Genomic DNA, 13,840 nt, shown 5'->3' on the forward strand with positions numbered 1-13,840 from the left:
TACTATTGTTGAGTCTTTTACTCTCCATAAAAGCAGCTCTCAAACCTCATGAAAAAACATTTTTATTTTAGAAGACAGATATTTTTATAGAAAGCCACAGTTGGCCAAAACATGGACCTTGGGCTTCCTTACCAAATTAATACATCTAAAAGATAACTCATACACCTAAGGCTCAGGAAATATTTCAGAAGTAAGGCAAAAGATCTCAAGAGTCAGATTGCTAGAATGTTTGCTAGAGAAACATCTCTTTTATTTTTCTCAAAGACATAGAATGGAGGAGGATAGAAAGGGGTAGATGGATCTGCAAAGAGTTAGGCACAGGAGTAAGCAGTAAATAGGATGAAATTACATTGTATAAAAATGCTCAATCCCCATCCAGAAAGACAAAGAGGATGGGCATCAGAAGAAAGAGAAAACAGGGAACAAGTTAGAAGCCTGCCAGAGAGAGCCTCTGAAAGGCTCTGCCCTGCAGACTATCAAAGTAATGCTGAGACTTATGGCCAACCTTTGGGCAGAGCACAGGGAATCTTATGAAAAAAGTGGGAAATAGTAAGATCTCAAATACTTAATAAAAATATCTATCATTCTAAAATGAGTTGAAAAAGGTCACAGTGAGCATTGTAGAACTCTCCTACAATCTCAAACCATGGAAGGCCGAATGAGCAGAATATTGAGCTTGGTGCCAGCCTGAGCTTCATGGTTAGACTTTGTCTCAAAGATAATAAACTGGAGTGATTTCTGTCAGCCTTTTTCAAGGTCATATCAGGGGACATGAAATGACAAATAATGTCATTTATCACATCACTTAACATCTAAGAGTGCACGATGGTATATGTTTATGATCCCAGAAGTGGCGAGGAAGAGACAGAATTAACTAAACATCTTTTCAGGGCAAAGTTCTTTTTGAGTAGTATTCTCTTCTCTCTCTCTCTCTCTGTCTCTCTCTCTGTCTCTTTGTCTCTCTGTCTCTCTGTCTCTCTGTCTCTCTCTCTCTCTCTCTCTCTCTCTCTGTGTGTGTGTGTGTGTGTGTGTGTGTGTGTGTCTTTAACTACCCCAGGTTAACCTCAGGTGTAATTTCTCAGGATCTATCTACCTTGTGTTTTGTTCGATTTGGGATTGTTTTATGGTTTTATGTATTTATTGAGCATCCCATAATAACATGATTTGATCACAATCTTTCCCTTCCACCAAGTCCTTCCTGATTCTTTCTTCCCCCTATCATAACCACCCAAATTCATGTTCTTTCTCTCTCTTGAAAACAAACAAATACAAACAACACACACACATGCACACATAGGCATGCACACATAGGCATGTTGTATGAAAGGCCAAAGAATCTTCACAGACACTGAAGAAAAGCAAAGATTTTCCTCTGGAGCCTTAGGAAGTAATGATACCTAGCATTCACCAGGGTTTTATACTAGTGACAACTAAATTTGGAAATCATCTGTAACAGATTGTAAGCCTCAGTTCTGCTGTCAATAAACTCCAAAGTTTCTAGCAATTTATAACTACAGAAGGTTATTCTATCCCTAATGAGTTATTAATTCATCAAGCTACACACTTGATTGTGATTGTTTTTATGGCATAGAACATGGAGAAATCAAGCTGATGCTACATTGAAGGTCTCACTCCTAGTGGTTAGCATTCAGAGTGCTAGAATGTGCTTTATTGGAATTCTATGTAAACACAGTTTTCAAGCCTGGCAGGATCCTCCATCTCTTTCAAGTCGCCATTCATTAACCTAACTTTTCTCTCCCCTCCCACCTTTCTCTTTCTCATGCATACCTATTATCTCCTTTCCAGTGGCCTGGAGTCTTTGGAGGATACTGATAGCTGTAGCTCTGGCAACATGATTATCTGGCACCTTTGTTGAGTTCACTCAAGCCCACTGGATGGTAGACGTTCCCTTCTGTCATTATCAAGAACTTCTTCCCTCCTCTTTCATCTTTCCTTTCGAAAAAAAAAATCTAAAATTTCTCTACTGTATCATGTGTTTCAGTCTGACTTAGTCTGACTTGTAGACAGGAAGCAATTCTCCATTTGACAAGACTATGCATCCAATACAATCAGTATGTTCAGACATGGTAGGGTGTGGGACATAACCTGGAGCACATGCTTAGGTATTGTAAGCTTATGAGAGCTCCCCGTGTCTCACCCTGAGATTTGCTAAGTCAAGTTTCTGGTTCTTCAGTCTTTTGAGTTCTGGAAAGTACAGAGCTTGTGGATAACCCTCCTACTTTCCGGGCATGTTTTGTTGTTGTTGTTGTTTGTTTGTTTTTGTTTTCAATCAGGAACTTGAAGTACACATCTGGGAGGCTGGACTTAACCTTTGTTTTTACTTGGGTTATGTACCCATCATAGGATCCAAATTGTTTGTGACAAAGGGCACACCCTTAGCTTCTCTTCAGGGTAATAATAAAACAAAACAAAACAAAACAAAAACAACCCCATTTGGGAGATATAAGATCACCCACAATTGTTCTGCTCACAGTCCCAGTCTGGCCTAAATATGTGACGGAAAATGGTCACTGCTGTCCCAAATTGGAAATTTTCTATATCAATATCTAAATTGATTTAGAAAACTTCAAAGGATGGAAAAGAGCCCCCCACCCCCACCCTCACCCCTACACTCACCTCCAAAAAAACTACCAGCTTATATCGACCCTTCTTGTCTCTGCCATTCAGTTCTTACTTGCAACTGCACCTGGAGCTCAAACCTCATTCACCTGTTTCCCCCCTGATAATGGGCTCCCAGGTAAGAAAACTGAGGTAGAACCTCATAAGGTTCCAGCTGTAACAAACTGCTACAAAGACAAAGAATGGCTTCAGCAGCCACTTAGTAGGAACTACAAATGTAGACAGAAAATTTCTTCCCACCTTTCAAAGCCTGCTGTAACCCCAGGTATCATAGTAGCCTTGCCAGTCAGTGAGTTCAGGACTCAACCTGAACTATGGGAGGCAGAGCAATCTTGGATGTGTGGATTGAAAGGAAACCTTTCCTGGGAGGCCTTTGCCTTATATCTATTGCCTGTGTTAGGAGCTGCCTCTACTAAGCCTGCATATTCTTGCTTGTTTTCTTTGTTAGTTGGTTTTGGTTTGGGTCTCAATAATTTTCTCTTTGATAGCCTGTAGGTTACAGGTACTTACATTATTGACAATTTGGTGTCTTCCTAATAGAAAAAGAAATGGTTAGGCTTTTCATATTATCTCCCTCCATCTGTAGACACAGACAAACATCTTATGAATATGTATATTACTGACTTCAGTCTTACACTCAAATGCCTTTTCGGTATGGCTAATATTAGAACACTATCATATTCTGTTTTACTTACTGAAAAGCTGGCTCTTGGAATGGAACTTGGCCTGCCCAAATCATACCCAAGCATGTTTGTTTCAAAGTTTTCTCCAAGCCACTTCCCTTGGGCAGGCTGGCCTTCTTGATTCTGTAAAAGGGAGAAGAACAACAAAAGAACAATGGAGAGAAAAGACAGGATGTGCTTGAGAATGGCTAAGAGGTAAAGTAGCTCCAATAAATGTTAGTATTGTTTATCTCATGCTATTTAAGTTTTTTAGTAGAGTGAGATTCATATGTAAAGGTTAAAATGACTAAATGCAATTACAGATATCTAGCTCCTGAATACTATGCCTTTCTTTACTTAAAAATTTTAACAGGTATAAAATTATAGAATCCTAATTTTGACTTTGACTCATGCCAGGGAAGCATGTAGGCTGACTGCAGATCTTCACTTTCTCTCTGTTCCTCCAGATCCAAACCCAGCTCAGTACCAGAAAACCTGTGACTGCCTCCCTCTCTCCCTTCTCTAGTGGACCCCACAGAGCTTACCTACCCCAAGGTCCCTCCTTTCACTCATTTCTTTATCTTATCACTAAGCTCTAGAAGGTATTCCCTGCTAAACCATAGGCCACTCCTGCCAGAAATGGAATTAGGCTGACTGCATATCTTCATGTCTTCTGTTCTTCCAGATCTAATGCCCTAGTTACATCCACAGCTCAGCATCAAACATTCTGGGGTGACCTCTCTACATTCTGTGCCTTTATTCCAAAAAACTCAATAAACAGATACGGGTAGGACACTGTTTTCCTCCCTCCTGTGAAACCACTCAGACCACTGGTCTATTCAATTTATAAGGGTCATTTCTCAGTACCAAAGACCATATTGTATCTGGAAACCCTAGAGTCCACATCTATCTGGTCCACAGGAAATTTACTACCTCCAGGTCTTTCTATCCTCCCCTCTTTCATAAGATTCCCTGCACTCTGCAAAAAGTTTGGCTATGAGTCTCAGCATATGTTTTGATACCCTGCTGGGTAGAGTCTTTCAGAGGCCCTCTGTGATAGGCTCCTGTCCTGTTTCCTGTTTTTTCACTCTTCTGATGTCTATCTCATTAGCCTTTCTGAATGAAGATTGAAGATCTTACTAGGGTCCTCTTTCTTGATTAGCTTCCTTAGGTGTCAGATTTTATTATGATTATCCTATCTTTTATGTTTAATATCCCACAAGGAGAGTAACAGAACCAAAAAATCTGGGCACAGGGGTCTTTCTTGAGACTGATACTGTAAACAAGGACCATGCATGGAGATAACTTAGAACCCCTGCACAGAAGTAGGCCATGGCAGCTCACTGTCCAAGAGGGTTCCCTAATAATAGGAACAGGGAATCATGGGCTGGCTCTTTGTTCACCTCTACCTGAGGTGGAGAGGGAGCAGCCCTTACCAGTCCACAGAGGAAGACAAAAAAGCCAGCCCTAAAGAGACCTGATAGACTAGAAGTCAAATGGAAGGGGAGGAGGACCTTCCCTATCATTGGACTGAGGGAGAAGCATAGGAGAAGAAAAGAGAGGGTGGGATTGGGAGGGGATAGGAGAAAGACTACAGCTAGGATACAAAGTGAATAAACTGTAATTAATAAAAATAAAAAGACAGAAAAAAATAAAGCCAGTCTAAATAACTCAAAAAAAAAGAAATAAATTTTACTACCAGGAAATACATAACCACCACTCTGTTCTAAAGTTAAGAGAGGAAGCAGAACCTTCCCCTACTCCCCCCGCAAAAAAAAAAAATCCAACAACAACAACCACCTAACAAAGATAAAAATAGAATTATGATAATCTTCTTAATCCCAGATACCTAGATACCAGTGTGAAAATACAATCAATTACATTGAGGACCATATGTCTCTACTAGAGGCCAGCAACCATATCACAGAAGGCCTTTTTTTGTTGTTTGAAAATTTTTTTATTAATTACACTTTATTCACTTTGTATCCCCCCCCCGTAGCTCCCTCCCCCCCTCCCCTCCCAACCCCTCCATTTTTCCCCCTTCTCCACCCTCTGCATGCGTGCCCCTGCCCAAGTCCACTGGTAGGGGAGGTCTTCTTTTCCTTCCTTCTGATCCTAGTCTGTTAGGTCTCATCAGGAGTGGCTGCATTGTCTTCCTCTGTAGCCTGGTAAGGCTTCTCCCCCCTCAGGGGGAGGTAATCAAAGAGACAGCCACTGAGTTCATGTCAGAGACAGTCCCTGTTCCCATTACTATGGAACGCACTTGAACACTGAACTGCCATGGGCTACACCTGTGCAGGGGTGCAAGGTTATCTCCACGCATAGTCCTTGGTTGGAGTATGAGTCTCAGGAAAGACCCTTGTGCTCAGATTTTTTTGTTGTTGTTGTTGCTCTCCTTGTGGAGTTCCTGTCATCTCCAGATCTTACTATTTCCCACTTCTTTCATAAGATTCAATGCACTCTGCCCAAAGGTTGGCCATAAGTCTCAGCATTGCTTTTATAGTCTGCAGAGCAGAGCCTTTCAGAGGCCCTCTGTGGCAGGTTCCTGACTTGTTCCCCGTTTTCTCCTCCTTCTGATGTCCATCCTCTTTGCCTTTTGGGATGGGATTGAGCATGTTAGCAAGAGTCTTCCCTCTTGATTAGTTTCTTTAGGTGTACAGATTTTAGTAGGTTTATCCTATATTACATGTTGATATGAGTGCATATATACCGTATGTGTCTGTTTCACTCAGGGTGATCCCTTCCAGTTCCCATGATTTACCTGCAAATTTCATGATTTTGACAAAGATGCCAAAACCATACAATGGAAAAAAAGATAGCATCTTCAACAAATGGTGCTGGTCTAACTGGATGTCTACATGTAGAAAAATGCAAATAAATTCATACTTATCACCTTGCACAAAACTAAAGTCCAGATGGATCAAGACCTCAACATAAAACCAGACACATTAATAGGTTAGAAGAAAAAGTGGGGAAGAGCCTTGAACTCATTGGTATAGGAGACAACTTCCTGAATAGAACACCAACAGCATAGGCTCTAAGAACAACAATCACAGAAGGTCTTAAACATTCCAACATAATTGAAGCATAGGGAAGAGTTCTGTATGAAAAACTGCCTGTATGAAGATAATGGATGTCCTTATGGAGGAAATAAATGAATTTCATATTGGAATGCAGGAAAAACAAACAGTGGACAGAAATGAATAGAATTCTTCAAGACCAGAAAATGAAAATAAAACAATTTAAAAGACTTAAGAAATTTGGAAAATGAAAAATTTAAAGATTAATTACAACTATGAAAACACAGGAAATAAATAATCTTAGGCTAGCAAAATTGAAAGTAGAAAAGCAATCATACACACCACACACACACACACACACACACACACACACACACACACACCTCACCACCACCACAACCACCACCAACCACCACCATGACTACCAGCAACACCAACAACAAAATAACAAGAATCAGCAATGATTGGCCACTGACATTTCTCAATATCAATAGTCTCAATCCTTTACTCAAAAGATACAGACTGACAGAATAAATAGGAAAACAGGATTGTCCTACTACTGCATCTAAAAAACACAGTTCAACATCAAATAGGCATTACCTCAGGGTACTAGTTTGGAAAAGATATTCCAAGAAAACGGACATAAAAAGCAAGCTGGTGTAGTCATTTTAATATCTAAAAACAAGATTTCAAACCAAAACTAGAGATTAAAGATAGGGAAGGATACTACATACTCTTCACAGGAAAAATCCATCAACATGTCATTTTAATTCTTAACATGTATGCCTCAAACTCGGGGGAATCTAAGCTTATGAAAAACAGTAGTACAGCCTAGATCATATATTGATCCTTACATACAGTGATGTATTTCAATACCCTCTTCTCAGCAATAGACAGAAGATCATCCAGACTAAAACTATACAGAGAAATGCTGGATGGCATAGCCTCATTCAGGATGATCTTTCTAGATCCCACCATTTGCCTGTAAATTTCATGATTTCCTTATTTTTAATAGCTGAGTAGTATACTATTGAGTAAATGTAAAACAATTTCTGTATCCATTCCTCAACCTAGAGACATCTGAGTTGTTTCCAGTTTCTGGCTATTACAAATAAAACTACTACGAATGTGGTGGAGCAAATGTCCTTGTTGTATACTTGCTCATCTTTTGGATATATGCCTAGGAATGGTATAGTTGAATCTTGAGGTAGCAGTATTACTAATTGCCCGAGAAAGCACCAGATTGATTTATGAAGTGGTTGTACAAGTTTACATTGGAGTAGGGTTCCAATCTTAATAAGTGGATAGAGAAATACACTAGAATATGGAGATATCCATGTTCATGAATTGTTAGAATTAACGCTGTAAAAATGACCATTTTACAAAATGCCACTTACGGATTCAATGCAACCCCATTCAAACTCTTCATCTCACTATTCAGAAAGAATTACAAAAAAAGCTAGTCTCAAATTTTTATGGAACTACAAAAGGACTTTTGACAGCCAAAATGATCCTGACCAAAAAGCTCAATGCTGGAGACAATTACCATTATAGAGATCAAGATATATTATAGAGCTACAATGATAAGGACAATATGGTATTGACAAAAACAAAAGAGGTTAATAAAACAAAATTGAAGATCCAAACATGAGTTTTCTTTACCAAAATCATCTAATGTTTGGCAAAGACGTCAAAATCATCTTCAACAAATACTACTGGAAAAACTGGATGGCCACATCAAAAAAGAATGAAATAAGATCCATATTCATTACTCTGATCAAAAGCTAACTCCAAATTGGTAAAAAACTTAATATGACATTTGAAACAGTGAAATTGCTAAAAGAAAAATGTAGGCATTATTTACATTTTAATGGCCTCGATATAAGAAAGTGATTGTCAAATAACTTTATGTTAATTTGCACACACAGTTCTTACATTGTGAGACCTGGATGTAAACTTTGATTCACAAGATATTCCTGGAGATGTCAGATTGTTTCAACTTTATTTTGAGCAAAATAATAATATTATGTATTATTATAATAAACATTAATTATAATAACACTAATATTAAAATATAAAATAGTCCTTCAATTCTGTATATGAACATAGATAGGAAATATACAGATGTATTCACATAAGTGGAAATGCATATTTACAAAATAATTATATTCACATTTTATTATGGGAAATAGACTAATTTATATATGTATATATTTCTTTTTATAACTGAATATATGTATCTAATATTACAAACATATTTATGTATATGAGTCAGAATATTGCTTTCAAGGGTCAGTTTTGTACATGACAAGTTCATAATGACCTTAGAAACCAAAATATTATCATATAGCCTTCTACAAATTAGCCCAACAATTTATTTGTTGGCTCTGTAGTATGAAAAGCCACACGACTTCTTATCAAGTGTTGACACTCTTACTGTTGCTTCTAGATAGCAGTCCTGAAGCATAATGAACTAACAAAAGAATTAGTCCTTGACTTTTTTCCACCATATTGTATGCTTTGTAAAATGATAAATTATTTTGTTAACTCTGGTTCTTGTTCTACTTATGGAAATCTCAAGTTGTTCTTGTGAGTAAACAAACTCTTTCATGTAATTATCTCTAATGGAGATAATTTCTGTGATCCCAACTCTCATGTGGGTCTCTTGGTCACTATAGTCCAGTGACGTCATTTCACAATTAATGCAATGGCTTTTTATATATCTCTGTATTGATGCCAGTAATACTCCAAAGTGTTAAGGGTGATAACTGAAGTTTGGAAAGTCATGGGTTTCCTGCCTTTGTCACCTACTTATTGGAGTCTACAGACTTGTGTTGTTTTTGTTTGGTGCTTATAAAACTAAGGGGAGAAGAGTGCTCTTTTCTGGACCTCTAAGATGAAATGAGTCAGGAAACATCTTCTTATAACATGTAAGTAAATGGATACACTTAGATATCCAATGTAGACCAAGAAATATTCCTTGCAATCTGAATCTTAGTGACATACCATTGGTTGAAATTTCTGGAGGATTTTGAAAGTAATGGTGGTAATATAATTTATTATTTTTTAACAAATATATGGTTAGACTAATTTCCTTGCAAATTCCACAAAAGAATATTTATTTTGAAACTTCTTTGTAATTGTCTTTTTCCCTATATCAGATTCTTGCCTATCCAAGTTCTCCTCAGCTCTGAGAAGAGCTTTGCCACACAGCTATATCTCATTTACTTGAAAGCAACCCTATTCGTTCAACCTATTTTTTTAAAGAAATGCTATGACATCTCTATAGTGATGCATAACATCGTAATTCTTTCCAACTGTTAATGACTTTAGTAGAGTATAGGATAACCACATATTTCATTTCATGTTAGGCAAGCAAAGTGTTTTTGTTTCTGTATATATCGAAAGACAATGTACTTGTACTTGTGTCCAGTAACAGCAATTTTGCTATACCCGATCTATACCTGTCATGAGTTTGAAAGTAAAAGGACAAAAATGTTTAAAAGATAGTGAAAGACACATCTCTGAAACAGAAAGTTTTATGACTCTTGTAAACTATGTATTCTTCCTCACTTCATTTAACAGTTCCAATATCCTAGTAATAAATATTGGAGAAAGAGGTAAAAATTAAAGCTTTAAATATTGGGGAATTGAAGATCACTCTGCCCATCCAAATCTGCAGACATGGATTTATCTTTAAATTTGTAAGAACCGAAAATCAGTTTTACATAAACATATACAACTGAAAACATATTTTAGTATGAGTTAAGTCAGCAATATAAAATAGGCAAATAATAATTATTAGATTAAGTTAAATTAGAATAAATCTAGCTTAATATAACACACTACATCTTAAGAGTAATTATAAATTCTTAGAAACCATGGGAGTTCTCACCTAAATAATCAATTGAAAGGCATTTTTGTGTATTTTTTCTTATGATAACCTTATAACTATGTAGTACGTAAGGACGATGAGCCCTAACATGTTAAAAAGACCCAGGCAGTGAGTCATAAATGCCCACTAATGCAGTTACGATTCTGAAATATAGTTTTTTTTTCTGCTGTCATCTCTATAGGATTGATTTGCTTCAGATAAAACATTAACACTTTCCATTTAAAATATAAACGGCAAGACAAAGAAGGGAACTGATTTGTCAGCTTCTCTGAATGATCAAAGGATAAATACTATAATTCTATATTCTTTATGGAAACAGATAAAAGAGTCAGAACTTTTGTGCTTAAAAACTAGAGAAATTAGAAAGTGTTTATGATAAATACAGCTAGAGTTCGTGTATCTGCTGCTTTTGTTTCAGACAGTAGGAAACTTGGTTCTAGATTTTCCCAGTTTTTCATTGTCTTTCAAGAGTCCCAGAAGCCCCTGACAGTGGAAGAACTCAACTTCCCAGGAGACTCTGAGGAGATGTTGGAGGCCAGTGTGGGTTGTGACCCGCTGACAGGCCTGGGCTGGACCCTCAGTTTGAATTGCTCTGCTCAGGAATGCTGCTGTCAGGTGCCCTAAGAAGCGGCTTCTGATTCTCTCCTGCAGACTCTTCCTTTTGCAGCGTATACAAAACCCAGCAAATTGTTTCTACTTGTGTTACTTGTATTCCTGCCTCTAAAGATCCTTGTGACAGGACTCTAAAAGTTGGCACTTCTGAAAAATAAAACAAAGGTAAATTTTTTAAAAGTTAAAATTATGGTACCTTCTAAAAATCAAACTTATATTATTTTTTTCTTGTAATATGTTCTACTTCACAACTTGACTTCTTAAACATTTTTTTAATATCTTGGTGGACTTGTTTTGATGGTATAAGTGGTAAAAACACAAAATAGTTTCTTTCTGGGTTCTGATAAGTCTGAGACTTAAAATGCAGAAGTTTTTCTTTGAGTTTGTTTCTGGAAGATGATTAAGATTACTCATCATTCATTGCCTTATGTTTAACTCACCAAGGGAAACTTAAGCAAAAATGAGGAAATAAGCACTTATGACCTAAAAAGACATTGATATTCATAGTTGCCAGAGGCTAGAAATAACAAAAAGCCATCTTTGAACACCTGATTCAGATGTGACTGATTATCGGTTAAGATAATCTAATATTCCTTTGCAGGTTGATTTTTAATTTTCTTATTTCTATACATGTTTGTAAGTCATCGGTCTCTTAGATAGGTATACAGAAATTAAATAAGTTGCGATAAAATTGGACGTGTTAATTGTGTAGGAAAGAAAAACATTCTCCTAGTGTAAATTCCTACAATACATAATCACTCTTTCTAAACATAATTTTTCTTGAGGCTCTTCAAATTAATATGTGTATCCCAATAAAATTTCTGTCATTATCAACACCAGTGGTTTCGAATAAATATGATTAGCATCTCCCTGCTTAGGTCACAGGAACCAGTTTATCAGATTTCTTCAGAAGAAAAAGAAAATTAATGAGGGGATGAGTGACAGGAAGAAAGGTTGTGTGAACTTGTAGCTTCCAATTTTCCTAGGATTCTGTATTTTACTTTAACAATTTCTAATCAGAGAGTTGGAGATAGTTTATAGTTACTCAGGATGAGGGTCCATCTTACAGATTACTTAAGTTACACAAATCCAAAGCTATCTCTCTCTATGATTATAAAGTTCATAAACATGTTTATACAAGGGCAAACAAGCAGTAAATTTTCCCAAAGTGAACACTATCATCAGGCAAATAAGCAACACCGCTAGCAGGACTCAGAGCCTTTTCTGTCCTTCTCTCCTGTTCAAGAATAACTGGCCTGCTGTTTTCTAAAAACATGCATTAGCTGTGTATGATTTCAAACTTTATGTATCTAGATTTATAGAACATTTTATCGCATTAGTAATGTAATTTTTAATAACCCAAGAAACTCCATGTTAGAAACATAAAAAGGATAATCAATATTTGAACTGTAAATGAGAAAGCAAGTCAAACTCATTTAACTGATTTTTACTCTGTTTCTATTCAGATAACTGAAGACAAATCTCTTCCAAACTCAATGAATCAGACAAACTATTCTCGCGTGACAGAGTTTGTGCTGCTCAGTCTGTCCAGTTCAAAGGAGCTCCAGCCTTTCCTGTTTCTCATATTTTCACTGTTGTACCTTGCCATACTGCTGGGAAACTTCCTCATCATTCTCACAGTGACTTCAGACTCTCGACTTCATACCCCCATGTACTTTCTGCTTGCAAACCTGTCTTTTATAGATATATGTGTGGCCTCTTTTGCTACCCCAAAAATGCTTGCTGACTTTCTGGTTGAACGAAAAACGATATCTTTTAATGCGTGCATGGCTCAGATTTTCTTTGTTCATCTCTTTACTGGTGGTGAGATGGTACTTCTAGTGTCCATGGCCTATGATCGCTATGTAGCAATATGTAAGCCCCTCCACTACATGACAATCATGAGTCGCCGTGTCTGTATCATTCTGGTGAGTATTTCCTGGTTTGTGGGATTTGTCCATACAACTAGCCAGTTAGCATTCACTATTAACTTGCCATTTTGTGGTCCTAACCAGGTAGACAGTTTTTTCTGTGACCTCCCACTGGTGACCAAGCTAGCTTGCATAGATACTTATGTTGTCAGCTTACTAATAGTTGCAGACAGTGGCTTTCTCTCCATGAGTTCATTTCTCCTCTTGGTTGTCTCCTACACTGTGATTCTCATTACAGTTAGGAATCGCTCCTCTGCTAGCATGGCCAAGGCCCGTTCCACTCTAACTGCCCATATCACTGTGGTCACACTATTCTTTGGACCATGCATCTTCATCTATGTGTGGCCCTTTAGCAGCTATTCAGTTGACAAAGTCCTTGCTGTGTTCTACACCATCTTTACACCCATTTTAAACCCAATTATCTACACTCTGAGAAACAAAGAGGTAAAAGCAGCCATGTCAAAGCTGAGGACTCGCTATCTGAAACCTGGACAGGTTTCTGCACTGATTAGGAATGTTCTTTTTCTGGAAACAAGGTAAAATAACAGCACTGGCAGCATTTTTGTTTTCTCTCTAGAAATTCTATATATAGAATTGATTTAATTTTAAAGATAGCCATTAAACATGTAAAACTATTTAAATTCTTGCTACAAATAGTAATAAGCAGAATTCATTTCATAAAATTTATTATTCTTTCAATTATTTTTGTTGCTTGCTGTTTTTTTCTTCTTTGTTTAAAAATTAAGATGGTTTTAAAATAAATGTTTGTCTTTCATATGATTGCAATTATTCTTTTATTGAATTGTACAAACATTCTTTCCCTTGTGTTGTTGGAAAATATTATTCAAACTATCAAATTTATTTGATAGTAAATTTATTGATATTTAAAGAATGGAATACATTTCATAAAACAAGCATTTAAGAGTGATTATTGTTGCCTTTTCTAGTTCTGTGGTCATTTTGCTCTTTTCATATTACAGTTTTTTGTGAATAACAAGTGATGACTCATATAATTTTACTTATAATATTTTACAGTCAATGGATCACTGCACAGAGTTTACTATTCAGTAACACGTTGTA

General features: G+C 36.9%; 1 protein-coding gene across 1 annotated transcript; it reads left to right on the top strand.

Annotated features, from left to right (window-relative positions):
- The first annotated feature begins 12,295 nt into the window (after window positions 1–12,295).
- On the top strand, window positions 12,296–13,334 carry LOC110564965 (olfactory receptor 4K15). The gene has a single exon (XM_021662510.2). It carries the CDS (start codon window positions 12,326–12,328, stop codon window positions 13,298–13,300), a length of 975 nt encoding a protein of 324 aa, XP_021518185.1. The 5' UTR covers window positions 12,296–12,325; the 3' UTR covers window positions 13,301–13,334.
- Window positions 13,335–13,840: the final 506 nt, after the last annotated feature.

This window comes from Meriones unguiculatus, chromosome 4, assembly GCF_030254825.1.
Source record: "Meriones unguiculatus strain TT.TT164.6M chromosome 4, Bangor_MerUng_6.1, whole genome shotgun sequence".
In the NCBI taxonomy this organism is placed as follows: domain Eukaryota; kingdom Metazoa; phylum Chordata; class Mammalia; order Rodentia; family Muridae; genus Meriones; species Meriones unguiculatus.